Genomic DNA, 14,429 nt, shown 5'->3' on the forward strand with positions numbered 1-14,429 from the left:
GGACGGATCAACACTTCCACCAGCACAGCAAAAGAGGCCCTGTTGACAGCGCATAAACGAAAAAGACAACAAAAAATCCAATTCCCAGCAAATTGGATTGTCTGATTGACCGAAAACCTGGACAATTGCTTTGCAAGCTAAAAGTCGCCGTTGCCAATAGTAAGTCTCGCGGCGCTCCCACCGGTTCCTTGGATCGCTCAGCGTTTTCCAATTCTCTCCCCTCTGTTGTTCCTCCCCGTATCTCTCTTCCCTCACAATTTGTGGTTCCCGTCTATTTACCCAACCTTACCCCTGAAGCAGCCCGTCCAGAACTCCAGATCGTCCACTGGGCCCTGTTCGTTTTCTGCCTTCTCCTTCTCCTTCATTTTCCTCTCTCTGATTATTTCATCTCCTCTTAACATTAATTCCCTTCTCCAACCCACAGATACAAAATGAGAGAAGTTATCAGTTTGAACGGTGCGTTTTGTGACCCGTGCCCCTCGCTTGGTTGCACTGCTAACGTGACTTTTGCTCTTCAGTCGGCCAGGCCGGTTGCCAGATCGCCAATTCCTGCTGGGAGGTAAATCACGCCGTCAAATTATCCTGGAGGAGGGGGGAGAAAAATTGGCTGGGGCTGAGGAATGTGAAAATGGCGGAGAGTGCTGACTATTGATGCGATTTTTTTTAGCTTTACTGCCTTGAGCACGGTATCCAGGTATGTGACAATTGCCTCTGGTGAAGGAATTTTACGCGTATTCCCGGCTTTCGAATCTCTCGCCATGATGCCGGCAGTGTGAATAGCGGTCTAACTGACTTTCCAGCCTGATGGATACTTGACCGAAGAACGCAAGCAGGAAGACCCTGACCACGGTTTCAGCACTTTCTTCTCCGAGACTGGTACGCATACAACCATACTACACGCGATCATCTGTATGATCGTGCTATTCTGACACGTTATGTCTTTTCAGGCCAAGGAAAATACGTTCCCCGTACCATCTATGCCGATCTTGAGCCCAACGTTGTCGATGAGGTCCGCACCGGCACCTACCGCAGCCTTTTCCACCCCGAGAACCTGATCACTGGCAAGGAGGATGCCTCAAACAACTACGCCCGTGGCCACTACACCGTTGGTAAGGAGATGATCGACCAGGTTCTAGACAAGGTTCGCCGCATGGCGGATTCTTGCTCTGGTCTTCAGGGCTTCCTCGTCTTCCACTCCTTTGGTGGTGGTACTGGTTCCGGTTTCGGTGCTCTCCTTATGGAGCGCCTCTCCGTCGACTACGGCAAGAAGTCTAAGCTCGAGTTCTGCGTCTATCCTGCTCCCCAGAACGCCACCTCCGTTGTCGAGCCCTACAACTCTATCCTCACCACCCACACCACCCTTGAGCACTCCGACTGCAGTTTCATGGTCGACAACGAGGCCATCTATGACATCTGCCGCCGCAACCTCGGCATTGAGCGCCCCAGCTACGAGAACCTTAACCGCCTGATTGCTCAGGTGGTCTCCTCCATCACCGCTTCTCTGCGTTTCGATGGCTCCCTCAACGTTGATCTCAACGAATTCCAGACCAACTTGGTGCCTTACCCCCGTATTCACTTCCCTCTCGTTGCCTACGCCCCCGTCATCTCCGCCGACAAGGCTTCCCACGAGGCCAACTCCGTCCAGGAGATCACCATGTCCTGCTTTGAGCCCAACAACCAGATGGTCAAGTGCGACCCTCGCAACGGCAAGTACATGGCCACCTGCCTGCTATACCGTGGCGATGTTGTCCCCAAGGAGACCCACGCCGCTGTCGCTACCCTCAAGACCAAGCGCACCATTCAGTTCGTCGACTGGTGCCCTACTGGTTTCAAGATCGGTATCTGCTACCAGCCCCCTCAACAGGTGCCCAACGGCGATCTCGCCAAGGTCAACCGCGCTGTGTATGTTCTAGTTACTCCCCTAGACGAACGTCAAAAAGCTAATACGATGATAGTTGCATGCTCTCCAACACCACCGCCATCTCTGAGGCCTGGTCCGCTCTCGACCACAAGTTCGACCTCATGTACTCCAAGCGTGCCTTCGTCCACTGGTACGTTGGCGAAGGTATGGAGGAAGGTGAATTCTCTGAGGCTCGTGAGGACCTTGCTGCTCTCGAGCGCGACTACGAGGAAGTTGCCAGCGACTCCCTCGAGGAGGAGGAGGGTGAAGTCGAGTACTAAATGTAATGCTGCTCTAGTGAAGCTATTGGGAGCCAGGCGCTAGTCTAGGCGAAACTCTGGCCGCATGCAAATAGGAGAATTTGGCTTAATACAGACTACATGTGGTTATTCTGTCTGATATATTTTTAATATCCCTGAATCAGCGAAAATTTACCTCTCGTTAACATGAACCAGTGTTTGTTCAGTTTCTTTACGAACTAAGTTAGTAGGCATCATTAACTACAGCATCTCGTAATTAGAGAGAAGATAGTATTAATGCTAAGATTCAAGTTGATTTGAGACTGAAGATATAGGTAAATAGGAGTAGGTACTATGATTAACAGGAACAGGTTATAACTTTAGTTAGGAAATTGTCCCGTCGTACTCCGTAGGGGCAGGTTGACACTGACCGCCCAGCCAAGGTAGCCGTCAGCGCCCGTCAGACCCCCTCGACATCATTCACTAAGAGGCGCCTGCTCCCCGTCCAACTTCGGAGACAGACAGTCTACACCTCACTAACTTTTATACCCTCTGCCTTCCGCGGTCGCGAGCTTTTTTCTTTCTTTTTTTTTTTTCAACAGTACTTGACAGTACCTCGTTGAGTACTTGAGCACCGTCCCAAATCCCCCAACCCGCAGCCATCCCTTAGCTTGCGACCTCCCAAAACAGCTGCTGTCGCCTTGGCCCGTCCATCTATGCCCGTGGCTTCTTCGAGCGACCTCCATTGACGTTGCGGCTTTGCACAACTATCCCACTCAGAACGCTGGAATATATACGGGAGTCTTTTGCTCCTCGTGAGCTATCATCATGGCTGATAATGGTGAGTCTATACACCTGGGACCTGCAGAATCGCGGGGAGACCCCCGAGCTCTCAGGAGGCAGTTGGAGTTGCCTGGATAGCGGCGTATCGCCCACAAAATCAACGGATGCTTACTCCTCTCAACAGGGCGCCAACAACCGAATTTAAACCTGACGGCCGAGGAGAAGCGAGTCTTCTATCAACTCTTCCAAGCTGCCGATACAACAAACCTCGGTGTCATCACCGGCGAGATTGCCGTTCCGTTCTTTGAGAAGACCAAGCTTGCCCCGGATACCCTCGGATTGGTATGTCAAACCGTTGTACCTTGCAAGATGCTTTTGCCTAACCGCGTGCTCTGCCTCACTAGATATGGCAAATTGCAGACAGAGAGAACAGGGGTCTTCTGACCCCCTCTGGGTTCGGTGTCGTATTGCGCTTAATCGGACACGCCCAGGCTGGTCGCGCGCCTACAGAGGAACTGGCTTCACAACGTGAGTGATCTTTCCGAGCAGCCGCTTACGTCTACTTCCACCTAAGCCGCGGGTCTGACTTGATGCTAATCGGTTATAGCTGGTCCGCTACCTAGGTTCGATGGAATTCACGTTGATACCTCCGCCCCTACCCCTTCTCCGCGCGACGCCGGCACAAGCAGTCCCCAACCGGCTTCTGGAGCACCAATCAGAGTTCCTCCACTGAACCCTGACGATGTGAATAAATTTGTCTCCCTCTTCGACAAGTCGGATGTTGTCAAAAGCGGAACCATCTCTGGTAAGCCCTTCTCCGTTCTACCTACGGTTTGCACTAACACCAAATCTTTCGCCAACAGGTGAGACTGCGAAACAGATCTTTGAGCGTGCGAGGCTTCCCAATGAAATTCTTGGTCGGATATGGAACCTAGCGGACACCAAGCAAAGAGGCGCACTGGATTCCACCGAGTTCATCATCGCGATGCACTTGCTCACTTCATACAAATCTGGCGCAATGAGAGGTATTCCTCAAGCCCTACCTCCCGGTTTGTACGAGGCTGCTGCTAGGCGAGGCGGTCGCCCATCTATGAGTGGTCCACGGCCCGGACTCGACGTTCCACCCGTGCCTGCAATTCCCAAGCAGTTCACAGGGCCTCAGCGCACTCAAAGTCCGATTAACAGGGTGCAGTTTGGGTCCCCACTCTCTGCACAATCAACGGGCGGCGAATGGCTTATCTCTCCGCAAGAAAAGCTCCAATTTGACAACTATTTCAACACTGTGGATACAACAAAGTCTGGATTAATCAGTGGTGACCAAGCTGTGTCTTTTTTCACTAAGGCGCAGCTACCTGAGGAAACCCTTGCCCAGATTTGGGACCTCGCGGACATTGATGCTGACGGTCAGTTGACGAGGGACGAATTTGCCGTTGCCATGTACTTGATCCGCCAGCAGTTCACAAACAAAGGAATCGTCCCGCAAACCCTACCACCAGCATTAATCCCTCCCAGCATGCGCCGGCCTGGTTCCGCACAGGCTTCACCTTTCGCGGCTCCAGCTCCGGCTCCTGTCGCAGCTGCACCTCAACCCCTCGCTCCTATCCGCACTGCTGCAGATGACCTTTTTGGCCTCGACTCATTCACAGCAGCGCCCGTGGCATCCGCGCCCGCTCAGATTGCACAATCTACAGGGAACTCCAATGCGCCTTTTGCCACACCGAGCTCACCAGGGCGGCCAACCTCCCCACCCGGGAGCGCAAGTACCTTCAAGCCTTTCATTCCAACATCTACCTTTGGTCAGAGCCTGCAGCCTCAGATGACAGGCGCCTCGTCTGTTCCGTCAGCGGCTCGGTCCCCCCCTCAACCGTCTGACGATCTTCTTGGAGACAATGATCCTGAAGAAAGCAGTAAGCTGACTCAGGAGACTACCGAGCTAGCCAACTTGTCCAACCAAATCGGTTCTCTCGCCAACGAGATGCAGAATGTGCAGACGAAGCGAACTGCTACGGAGCAAGAACTCTCCCAGACCTCTCAGCAAAAGCGTGACTTTGAGACTCGCCTTGCCCAGGCGCGAACAATGTATGAGCAAGAGGTCAAGAATTATAAGGCTCTAGAAGAGCGCCTAAAAACTTCTAAAGCTGAAACTACGAAGCTGCAGTCAGAGTATGCTCTGCTTGAAGGAAGTAGACAGGATCTTCAGAACCAGTACAACCAGGTCACTGCTGCGCTTGCTGCTGACCAGCAGGAGAACGCCAACCTGAAGGAGAAGATTCGCGAGGCCAATGCAACAGTTGCCCAGTTGAAGCCTGCCCTAGAAAAGAGTCGCTCTGAAGCACGTCAGCAGAAGGGTCTTGTTGCAATCAACAAGAAGCAACTAGCGACTGTGGAGGGAGAACGGGATAAGATTCAGGAAGAGATTGACACTATCTCGAAGGGACAGCCAACAGAGCCTGGGGAAGTCACTTCCCCTGTCAGCAGCCCTCCTGCCGTGACAAGCCCGGCTGCCTCGACCACTAGCCAGACCACTAATCCCTTCTTCAAACGCACCGTGACTGGTTCGAGCGAGAACAACAATGCCTCATCTCCGCAGATTTCAAATGACCAACAGCGCACCTTTGACAGCCTTTTCGGCCCGTCCTTCGGTGCCGCTCCCGTACCAGCCGTGACACCTCCACCGCCAACCTCATTCCGTGCTGAGTCCCGAACGGACTCAGTGAGGTCTGCAAGTGCGTCTGGCGTTCCGACCCCTTCAGTATCACCTCCACCTTCGTCTGCTGGCGCATTTGGTTCGGAGCCACCACCACCTGCGCTGTCAAGGCAGATGACGCCCAATGCTCTTCCTTTGACTACAGCACTTTCTGAAACAACCTCTACACAAGTTTCTCCCCCAGGCAGTAGATTCGGTACTCATGACGCGTCGAGCATTGGAACACCTTCCCGTGCTGGTGGAAGTGAAGCCCGTGCTGCTTCTACATCACCATTCGATGAGTCTGAGGAGAAATTCCCTGCGATCCCTGGTGCCTTTGAGACCCCCTCACGCACAAGAACTTCCTCGGGAAGTGAAGAGAAGCCAGCTAAAGCCAAGGACCTTAGCTTCGACGAACTTTTCGGTGGGCCAGCGCACCAACGGTCCAAATCCCAACAGAACAACGATTTCGAGGAAGCTTTCGCTGCAATGAAGGGCCCCAATGCGGCAAAGACGAACGGTGCCCCTGAATCAGAGTTCCCGCCTATTCGCGAGATCAATGACGAGGATGATGACGATGATAGCACAGACAGCGAGGGCCAATTAGGCTTCGATGATAACTTTACCCCGGTTTTCCCCCCTCAAGCTCATGCACCGTCCAAGTCAGATCAGATTGAACCCTCACAGCTTGCTGCATTCCCAACTCCAGGGGCAACCAGTAGCTCTCCTCTAGCCCCTCCCCCTCCGGCGGAGTCACAGCCAAGCCCTCCGAAGTACGATGAGAGTGCCGAAAGGCAGGGTTCAGGAAACATGCCGCCGGAGTTCAGCGGACTGCTCCCCAACAGGGCTGACCCAACTGTTGCACCGGATGCTCCTCACTCTGTTGAATCCGGTACCGGTGCCCCTATAGTCGGCGGAGAGGCTCAACACGATACCACAACGGCGTCTCCTCCACCCGCCCAAACTCCAGCCGGAAGCCAAGCACCTGACTTCGAAGCTGCTTTCTCTGGGCTGAATCTTGCACCTGCGAAGGAGGCCGATGACGACGATGACGACGATTTCTCTCGTTCCGAGACCCGCAAGGACAATATGGATTTTGATTTCTCGTTTGATTCTTCGCCTTCCCAAAAGCAGAGGAATGCCGGAACCACAAGCTCCGATTTCTTCAGCTTCGATGAGAGCGTCGGCGCCGCTTCGTCTTCAGGTGCAGCGAATCCTAGCGCGAAACCAGAAAACCACGACTGGGATGCGCTTTTTGCCCCTCTAGACAATGCCAAACCCGCTCATGAAGCGACCAGCGGAGCTCCTTCCGCCGCCTCCCCCGAATCGAAGATTCCTGGCTGGGCCCTTGAGAATACCACAGAAGATGACCCAAACCTCCAGCGGTTGACCGGCATGGGCTTCCCACGTGATGCTTCCCTTTCGGCTCTAGAAAAGTTCGACTACAACATCGACAAGGTATGCTTTCATCTTTCAGTACAAAGATGGATTTAGCTAATAATCTCTTCTCCCGCACAGGCCATTGACCATCTCACTTCGAAAGCTTGATCTTTTCTTACCATTATGATACTTATCCCGGCCTTAGGTTAAGGCTACCTTTCAAACAACCCACCCCCACCCATCTACCTATGCACATAGTCTAATACCTCGATATTTCCTTCTGCTTTGAGTTTAGCCTTGTTTTTACTCAACTTGCCCTCACTCAACCCACGCACGCTTCACTGTATTTTGTTCCTGCACTCCCCATTTGCTACTTTGCATATGTCATGTATATCCATCCATGCATCCCCTTCTGGACTCATTCGACTCTATCGACTGGTTAATCGGTTGATTCTTCCACGAACTTCCTGTACGGCTACCAGATGTAATCTAGGATCGAGCTACGAGACCGCGAGAACGCCGGGACGTCAGGCGGTTTTTAATCAGATTAATTTTTATATATCTCCTAGTGTATGTATATGATTGACAGGGAGAGAAGCAGCACCTCTGGAGAGGACATAATGTATTCTAGAGGTACACCCCTTTCCCCATCCTGAACAAGCCCACAGATCACCCCTCCCTTAAAACTCGCGCCAGGAACATTATTTACATGTCCGACTGCCCCAGCGACGCTGCGGCTCAACTCAACCGTGTAACTGCATTTCCCCAAGTTTGAACCTTAGAATTCCACCGGTCACCAGTATTTTGTTGATGAGAAGAAAGACGTGTGGTGAGTTTGAAATCATGATGACCGGGAGCGAGGAATCTTTTCTCTTCTTTTCTCCTGGCAGTGTGCAAGGAGGTTTGACTCCTTAAACAAACAAGGCGTCGGGATATGCTGAGCGAGAGGCTTCTATGCTTTCGCTGCAAGCTCTGGATAGGGACCGAATTCCCTTATCGAATCCGAGTCTGCATGAGCCTTCCGCCGTATCGGTCCTTGAACATTGAGGCTTGAATGTAAGCTGTACTTGGTCTTCAAAAATATGTTCACAAGTTTCACCTAAACCCCGTCATTTGGTAGTGAGAGCTGCAGGGGCAAGCACACAGAAGACTCGAAGAAATGCCGGGGCCAGGATTCATGCAACCCAAAGGCTATTGAAGGGTTCAGTCCAGCAGCGATCTGAGGTAATCTGAATGTGGGAATGAAAAACAAACGTAAGATAACATTCAATGTATCGACTAAGGCCTCATCATCCGAAGGTTCAATATCTCCATACCACCTTCCAGGGATGCTAGTGCACCTCTGACCAGATACTCGAGGAGCATCGGAGAATAAAAACCTAACAATACAATGTACACCATATATAATTACTCCGGCTCTAACACTGTTCACGAAGAATGCCCCTCAAACTTCTTGACTCCTGATTCCAGTCCGCCATTCTCGCTCTCTTTACCGGTAGAATTCTCAGTCTTCAGAGAGCAGTTTTCATGCTGCTGCGATATTTTCGCCAGCCTCACTACTGCTCATGATTAGCTCAGATTAAAATGAGATGATGGGTGAAGATTTACTGAAGTCCTCCAGGTCACGCTTGCCAACACGCTGCCCCTTTGAAAAAGAAAACCGGCCGTGCATGAGATCGTCAAATGTCCGAGAGCGCTGCAAGAGGAAGTAAACCCCACCCATGACGCAAAAGACTCCAAAAGAAAACACCCAAATTCGAACGATGGCGACAATCGACGTCTGTCCGCCCACAAACCAACCAAAGTAGCAAAAGAAGCTGGCAACCAAATCCACCACCAGGATGGCTGCCGCTAGTTGCCATGAGGGTAACGAAGACCAGAAGGGACCATTTGCCCTGGTAATAAAGATCAACCAGTTCTCCGTCAGGGATATCTCGAGGAATAGAACTTCGTCCCGCTTCCCATAATTTTGCACAATCCCTGAATGCTCACCCGCAGCCATCATAGTGGTGAGTGCAATCCACGTGCCCAGAGCAAGTATGATTCCAAGTATGACTGATAGGCCCCAGAGTTTAGGGAGGTTCCATTTCACCGGTGTCTTTGAGTAGGGAGCGTTGTCGTATGCTATTGCCAGTGTTGCAATGTCCGCAAAAATGGCAATGAAGACCACGAGTTGCAGATTCAAACTTTCGTTCATGGTGGCGATCCATAGACCGAGGAACATCTCAAGATGCAGTGATAACGCAATTCGATATATCACGTATGCATGCATACGATGAAATATTTGGCGGGAAGTTTTGAGAGCATCAATGATAGCCGACAAGCCTGGAGCAAGAAAAACAATGTCGGCGGCAGATCGAGCAGCGTCTGAAGCACCCTCCACAGCGATGCCAGTGTCTGCCTTTTTGAGTGATGGTGCATCGTTGACACCATCTCCTGTCATTGCAACCAGATAACCTCTTTGCTGTAGGATCTCCACAACATTGTACTTATGCTGAGGCCATACCTCTGCAAAGCCATCTGCTGCTTCAACGAAGTCATAGACTTCGGACCCGGTCATGGTCCCCCCACCTCCAAGACCGAGCTTTTCTGCATTGTAGACGTTGGTTCCAAGCCCTAGTTCGCGTGAAGTTTCTTTAGCAATTGCTACAGCATCCCCGGTAAGCATTTTGATTCTCAACCCCAGCATTTTCGCTTCATTAATAGTGGCTGTAGTATCATCTCGTGGAGGATCAGAGCATGGGACGATTCCGAGGATTTCCCATGGACCATTTGCAGGTTTTCGAGCAACTCCGAGAGATCGAAAGCCGCGTTCCGCAAACTCTGTCGTTACGCTTGTATATTCTTTCTCGACGCTGTCTGGAACTTGTTGGTCTTCTTGCACAGCTTTGAGCACCCATAAAGGTGCTCCCTTGACACAAATGATTTCTTGACCTTCCGGAGACAGTACTAGAGCTGTGACCTTTTTCGAGACAGGATCAAACGGGTGGAACTCCAGGACTTTGTATTGTGATAGAGCCTCTTTAGCAACTGGGTAATTGGGGAGGGCTTTAATGAAAGCTTTGTCGATGGCGTCCATGGCCTTCAACTTTCTTGTGGCCGCTAAGCAGGCCGTAAGCATGAGATCATTAGCGTCCACTCCAGTCACTGTGTAGGGATTTGAAAGTGAAAGTTTGTTCTTTGTTAGCGTGCCGGTCTTATCTGAGCATAAAATTTCCACGCCCGCAAGCGATTCGATCGCGGAAAGTCTTTGTACAATCGCTTGCCTTCGCGCTAGATAGGCAGCCCCTACAGCCATGGTGGTAGTAACGACAGCGGGAAGTCCAACAGGCACCCCAATCATCGTGATGCCTAGCGTGAATTCGAGGATGGTGATGATGTTATTCGAACGGTAGAAGGATGAGACCCATACGATGATCAGCGTAAATACGACTAAGACGAGAAGGGCAGCACCAATCCGGTTGAGGACTTCCGTAAAGTGGCCAGCGTTCAACGACGCGGACTTGACTAGCGCTGCTGTTTTCCCCATAAAAGTATCGTCCCCGGTGGCCGTAATCACGAGTGATGCACCCCCTCGCCTGACCACAGAGGATGCGTAGCAAACCTCGTCTTTGCATTTGTTCACGGCCAGAGATTCACCGGTGACGGAGGACTGATCGACTTGTAAGAGATTATTTGTTTTGACGCGGCCGTCGGCGGAAACTATCGTGCCCTAACAAAAGTAAGCCCACTGATTCGGTGACAATATGAAGGATTACGTACCGCTTCAATCTTGAGAACATCGCCAGGCACGACTTCTGTGGCCTCTATCTCAACAAATTCTCCGTCACGCTTCACAAGAGCCTTGAGGGCCAAGGACTTCTTGAGCTCATCCACAATCGAACCAGCTTGATACTCCTGAACAAAGCCCACTGTGGCATTGAGTAAGAGAAGAGCACAAATAACCCCAAAGTCGACCCAGTCTCTTAGTCCGGCGGCCAGTATCGCAGCTGCCTGTATCTTGTTAGCCCAAAGGGATGAGGGGTTCTAGTCAAGGAGTGTCACTAACCTCCATGACGAACTGAACAGGCCCAACAAAAAATGAGAGGAACTTTAGGTATAGATTCTCCTTTTCCTCTTTCAATTGGTTGGGGCCAAATTGTTTTCGACGAACCAAGGCCTCCGCCGACGTAAGACCGGTCGTGAGGTCGGTATCGTACTCGTCCGTTCCATAATGGCCGTGTCCTACAGATTCCACGCTCTTTCGCACACTTTTGGTGACATTAACCTTCTCAAGACCTTCCAGCTCTTTAATGAGGACGGTTATACTCCCATTCTCGTCCTCATCGTCGATATCAGGGTCAGCAATCGATGGCGCCTTTTCTTGAGCGATGTGGACCGACTTCGTCTCGGTGGCTTCCGTCTGGGCTGTTTGCTCATTAACGACCCCAGGGCCCCTAAAAGGGTTTGTAGAGGGAATGTTCGGCGTATCCATTGGTAAGCTGTGTGTAAAGATGCAGGAGTAGGCAATATACTCTGCGGCAAAGCAGTGAAAGCTAGAGGCGTATACTCAAGGCATCAGTCTAGAGACGGCTGGAAGGCTTCCATACTAGAGTTGGCAGGAAATAGTTGTCGGGCAAGAGCTCGAAATGGTCGAGCTTTCCATCAGGATCGTGAGCGATCCGGTGTTATGTCGTTCCATCCGTGTTCTTATATCCGAGCTCTGATCCCACTCCATTGACTAGATCCTGACCTCGTGTTGCTGTAGATTGAGGAAGTCAAAGGGTATCTCTTTCCAAGAATGGCTCATTTTCGATGCCCAAAAGTGAGAGGATGGAGGATAACATGAAGGATGCCCTGCCCAGTACAGAGTACTACCTACGGTAGTTAGTAGTGAGAGTATCTGACCAATCACATCATGGTCAGTGCTGACATAAACCAATATCGACGTCACGGGAGGAAAAAGCAGCTTTGACGCGGAAGAATCCAAAACACTCTCAAATCCATTCATCGTTGCTGGAAAGTGTCCTGGACGTGTGCTTTGGAGACTGGTGACCATCAAGTACTGTTGTGCGCTGTATTGCTTAACGGATAAGCATGTTGTGTGCTCTGTGGACCGGAGACACAGCAACGCGGTTTGTATGCTTGGAACCCTACCAGATCGGTTGCGAATACGTACTAACTATAGCCAGTATTTACTTTAGGGTTTTTACAATAGTAGTCTCTACCTTATCACTTCCTGAAACGGCGATAAACCTATCTCAAAACCATGAATCGAGAAATTCCAGGATTCTACTATGGTACTGTGCTTTGGACTCGGCGCGGAACATCACTGACATTCGCTTACAGATCCTGAGAAAAAGAAGTACTTCAAAATCCAGGCGAACCACAAGGCCGCCCCAGAGGCTCAGTATTCTCAAGATGCTGTGAAGCGGAAACGCGTTGACGAAGAGGTTGTGTTGTTCTTGCCTCTCAAGAAATGGTTGTCATTACTAAAGTCCCGACAGAAGCGCCAACGCAACGCTCGTTTGGTCCGAAGGTGTGAGAAGGAAACGATCAAGAGAGCACCAAGCTTGCGGCATCCTCTCTTGAAAGCTCAGAGGGAAGTAGGAGTACTTCCTGCACCGAGGTCTGTCGAACATGAGCAGTTAGGGTTGGCCTACGCAAGCCAATTTCGCCGAAATCAGCTGCACCAGTTCGAGCCATGGCCGGATCAGTATACCATCAAGCAAATAGTGCGAAATCCGCGATCTGGGATATTGATTGCTAGTATGTGCTATACTTTTATTCCTCTGATCATAAGCTGACAGTACACAGGCGGACATCGTGGAGGCGAGTCGTCAGTGTCGTAAGTTCAGCCTTGCTCTCTGCGAGGATGACTCTGACGCGACTCTGCTCAGTGTTTGCTTTCCTGATTGTGATCAGGAGAAGTGGACATACAATCGAACTATGGAGCGCCTCCTTTTCAAGGAACCATATAGGGTATGTCGGGCCAAGACCGTCCCGAGGCTCCAAACAGTAACGATTGTAGCTTTCATCACTCGCTCTTAGCCACACTGGCTATCTCTTGTCAGACCAAACCCCATAAGTTTATCCATCGGCCTGCTCAATTTGGCTAACTAGACCAGAGCGACGATGGACAGCGGTCCAAATGGCGATTCTTTCCTCGCGCCACGAATGCTCCCCGACCCAGATGAAGGCGGAGACTATCGCTGGCCCCCATTCTGTATGATATTTCTCTTATCAACTCCGAGCCATGGACGGTAAAAGCTCAATCACTAATACGTATATCAGTCTCACACCCCATACGAATTCACACCACATCCTCTCTCTGGTGCTCCGCGCCCTCACCAACCGGCGATGTTCCTCGGTTTGCCGTCGGAACCTCCGACGGCCTCTACACCCTCGAGGGTCTGGGAAGCTACTGGTCACTGTCAAAGAAGCCGTTTCCCAATGATAACATCAAGCCTACAGGCAAAACCAAGCGCCGACAAACAGATTCATCACACTCCCTCATTACAGCCGTCGAGTGGCTATCACCAGATGTAATCGCAGCCGGCCTCAAAGACTCCACCATCTTTCTCCACGACACTCGCTCTGGGGGAAGCGCAGCCCGCCTTCAACATCCACATGCTGTGTCGAAAATTAAGAAACTGGATCCTTACCGGATTGTTGTAGCTGGTATAAACTCCGTATGAACCCCGCCAAAACCTTCCATCACCGTATCAAGCCCGCTTTTGAATGCTTATTATCAACAGCTCCAAATGTACGACATCCGCTACCCACCCAACAACCTCCAACGCAATCCCAACCCAAACGCCAAACACCACACCTCGACAGTACCCTACCTCTCCTTCTCCGACCCCTCGCCCTCCATCATCCCAGATTTTGATGTAAGCCCTGAACTAGGTCTCCTTGCAAGCGGTAAGGTTCCCCTTCATCCTCTATATTTCGCTTACACCCAGAATTCACATATCGCTCTCCCAAAAACCTCACTGATATATTATGATGATAATAGCCTCTTCAACCGAACAAACAATCCAACTCTTCTCCCTCCGTACAGGAGAACAAATCATCTCACCCCTAACGCGATATCGATACCGCGATTCGATTCGGTCCGTTTGTTTCGAGGCCGGGGGACGGTCCACGCATGGACCGCAGACGCCAAGTTTACTCGTTTGTTCTGAGGCGACAGTTGATGAGTGGAATTGGTGATTGCAAAGTGAATTAGAGGTGGGATCTGATAAGTTGAAAATGCTGCATGCGTTACGGGACGTTGGAATTGGGGCGTGACGTTCGAGGTCTTGGGTTCTGTCAGGCTTGGAGTGAGGAAGCGAACGGTGAACGACGTGAAGTTTATTTATAACAATTATGCTCAATATTGATATTGCTGTCTCGAAACTTGCATACATGCACATGTCTGCCTCACAAATTATACCAAGCCAAGCCACACTATACCATA

General features: G+C 51.0%; 4 protein-coding genes across 4 annotated transcripts; 3 read left to right on the forward strand and 1 right to left on the reverse strand.

Annotated features, from left to right (window-relative positions):
* The first annotated feature begins 40 nt into the window (after nucleotides 1-40).
* On the forward strand, nucleotides 41-2,351 carry BJY04DRAFT_182354 (tubulin alpha chain). Its single transcript, XM_073710323.1, has 6 exons — nucleotides 41-456; nucleotides 519-559; nucleotides 668-694; nucleotides 801-876; nucleotides 948-1,902; nucleotides 1,956-2,351. Exons 1-6 carry the CDS (start codon nucleotides 432-434, stop codon nucleotides 2,179-2,181), a joined length of 1,350 nt encoding a protein of 449 aa, XP_073574194.1. The 5' UTR covers nucleotides 41-431; the 3' UTR covers nucleotides 2,182-2,351.
* Nucleotides 2,352-2,967: 616 nt separating this feature from the next.
* Nucleotides 2,968-7,156, forward strand: BJY04DRAFT_215349 (EF hand domain protein; the record flags this gene model as incomplete). The annotated part of the gene is made up of 6 exons (XM_073715451.1): nucleotides 2,968-2,980; nucleotides 3,107-3,264; nucleotides 3,327-3,450; nucleotides 3,530-3,727; nucleotides 3,786-7,066; nucleotides 7,127-7,156. 6 exons carry the CDS (start codon nucleotides 2,968-2,970, stop codon nucleotides 7,154-7,156), a joined length of 3,804 nt encoding a protein of 1,267 aa, XP_073574195.1.
* A 1,260-nt stretch (nucleotides 7,157-8,416) lies between these two features.
* On the reverse strand, nucleotides 8,417-11,462 carry BJY04DRAFT_215350 (plasma-membrane proton-efflux P-type ATPase; the record flags this gene model as incomplete). Its single annotated transcript, XM_073715452.1, has 4 exons — nucleotides 8,417-8,547; nucleotides 8,597-10,700; nucleotides 10,751-10,981; nucleotides 11,037-11,462. The coding sequence occupies 4 exons, from the start codon at nucleotides 11,460-11,462 to the stop codon at nucleotides 8,417-8,419; spliced, it is 2,892 nt and encodes a 963-aa protein (XP_073574196.1).
* A 523-nt stretch (nucleotides 11,463-11,985) lies between these two features.
* Nucleotides 11,986-14,425, forward strand: BJY04DRAFT_182363 (uncharacterized protein). The gene is made up of 11 exons (XM_073710324.1): nucleotides 11,986-12,106; nucleotides 12,160-12,267; nucleotides 12,317-12,420; nucleotides 12,475-12,736; nucleotides 12,785-12,815; nucleotides 12,868-12,949; nucleotides 12,999-13,036; nucleotides 13,096-13,193; nucleotides 13,262-13,659; nucleotides 13,726-13,891; nucleotides 13,986-14,425. The coding sequence occupies exons 2-11, from the start codon at nucleotides 12,237-12,239 to the stop codon at nucleotides 14,180-14,182; spliced, it is 1,407 nt and encodes a 468-aa protein (XP_073574197.1). The 5' UTR covers nucleotides 11,986-12,106; nucleotides 12,160-12,236; the 3' UTR covers nucleotides 14,183-14,425.
* The last annotated feature ends 4 nt before the right edge of the window (nucleotides 14,426-14,429 follow it).

Source organism: Aspergillus karnatakaensis (genome assembly GCF_047715665.1).
Source record: "Aspergillus karnatakaensis strain CBS 102800 unplaced genomic scaffold BJY04scaffold_10, whole genome shotgun sequence".
NCBI classification, from domain to species: domain Eukaryota; kingdom Fungi; phylum Ascomycota; class Eurotiomycetes; order Eurotiales; family Aspergillaceae; genus Aspergillus; species Aspergillus karnatakaensis.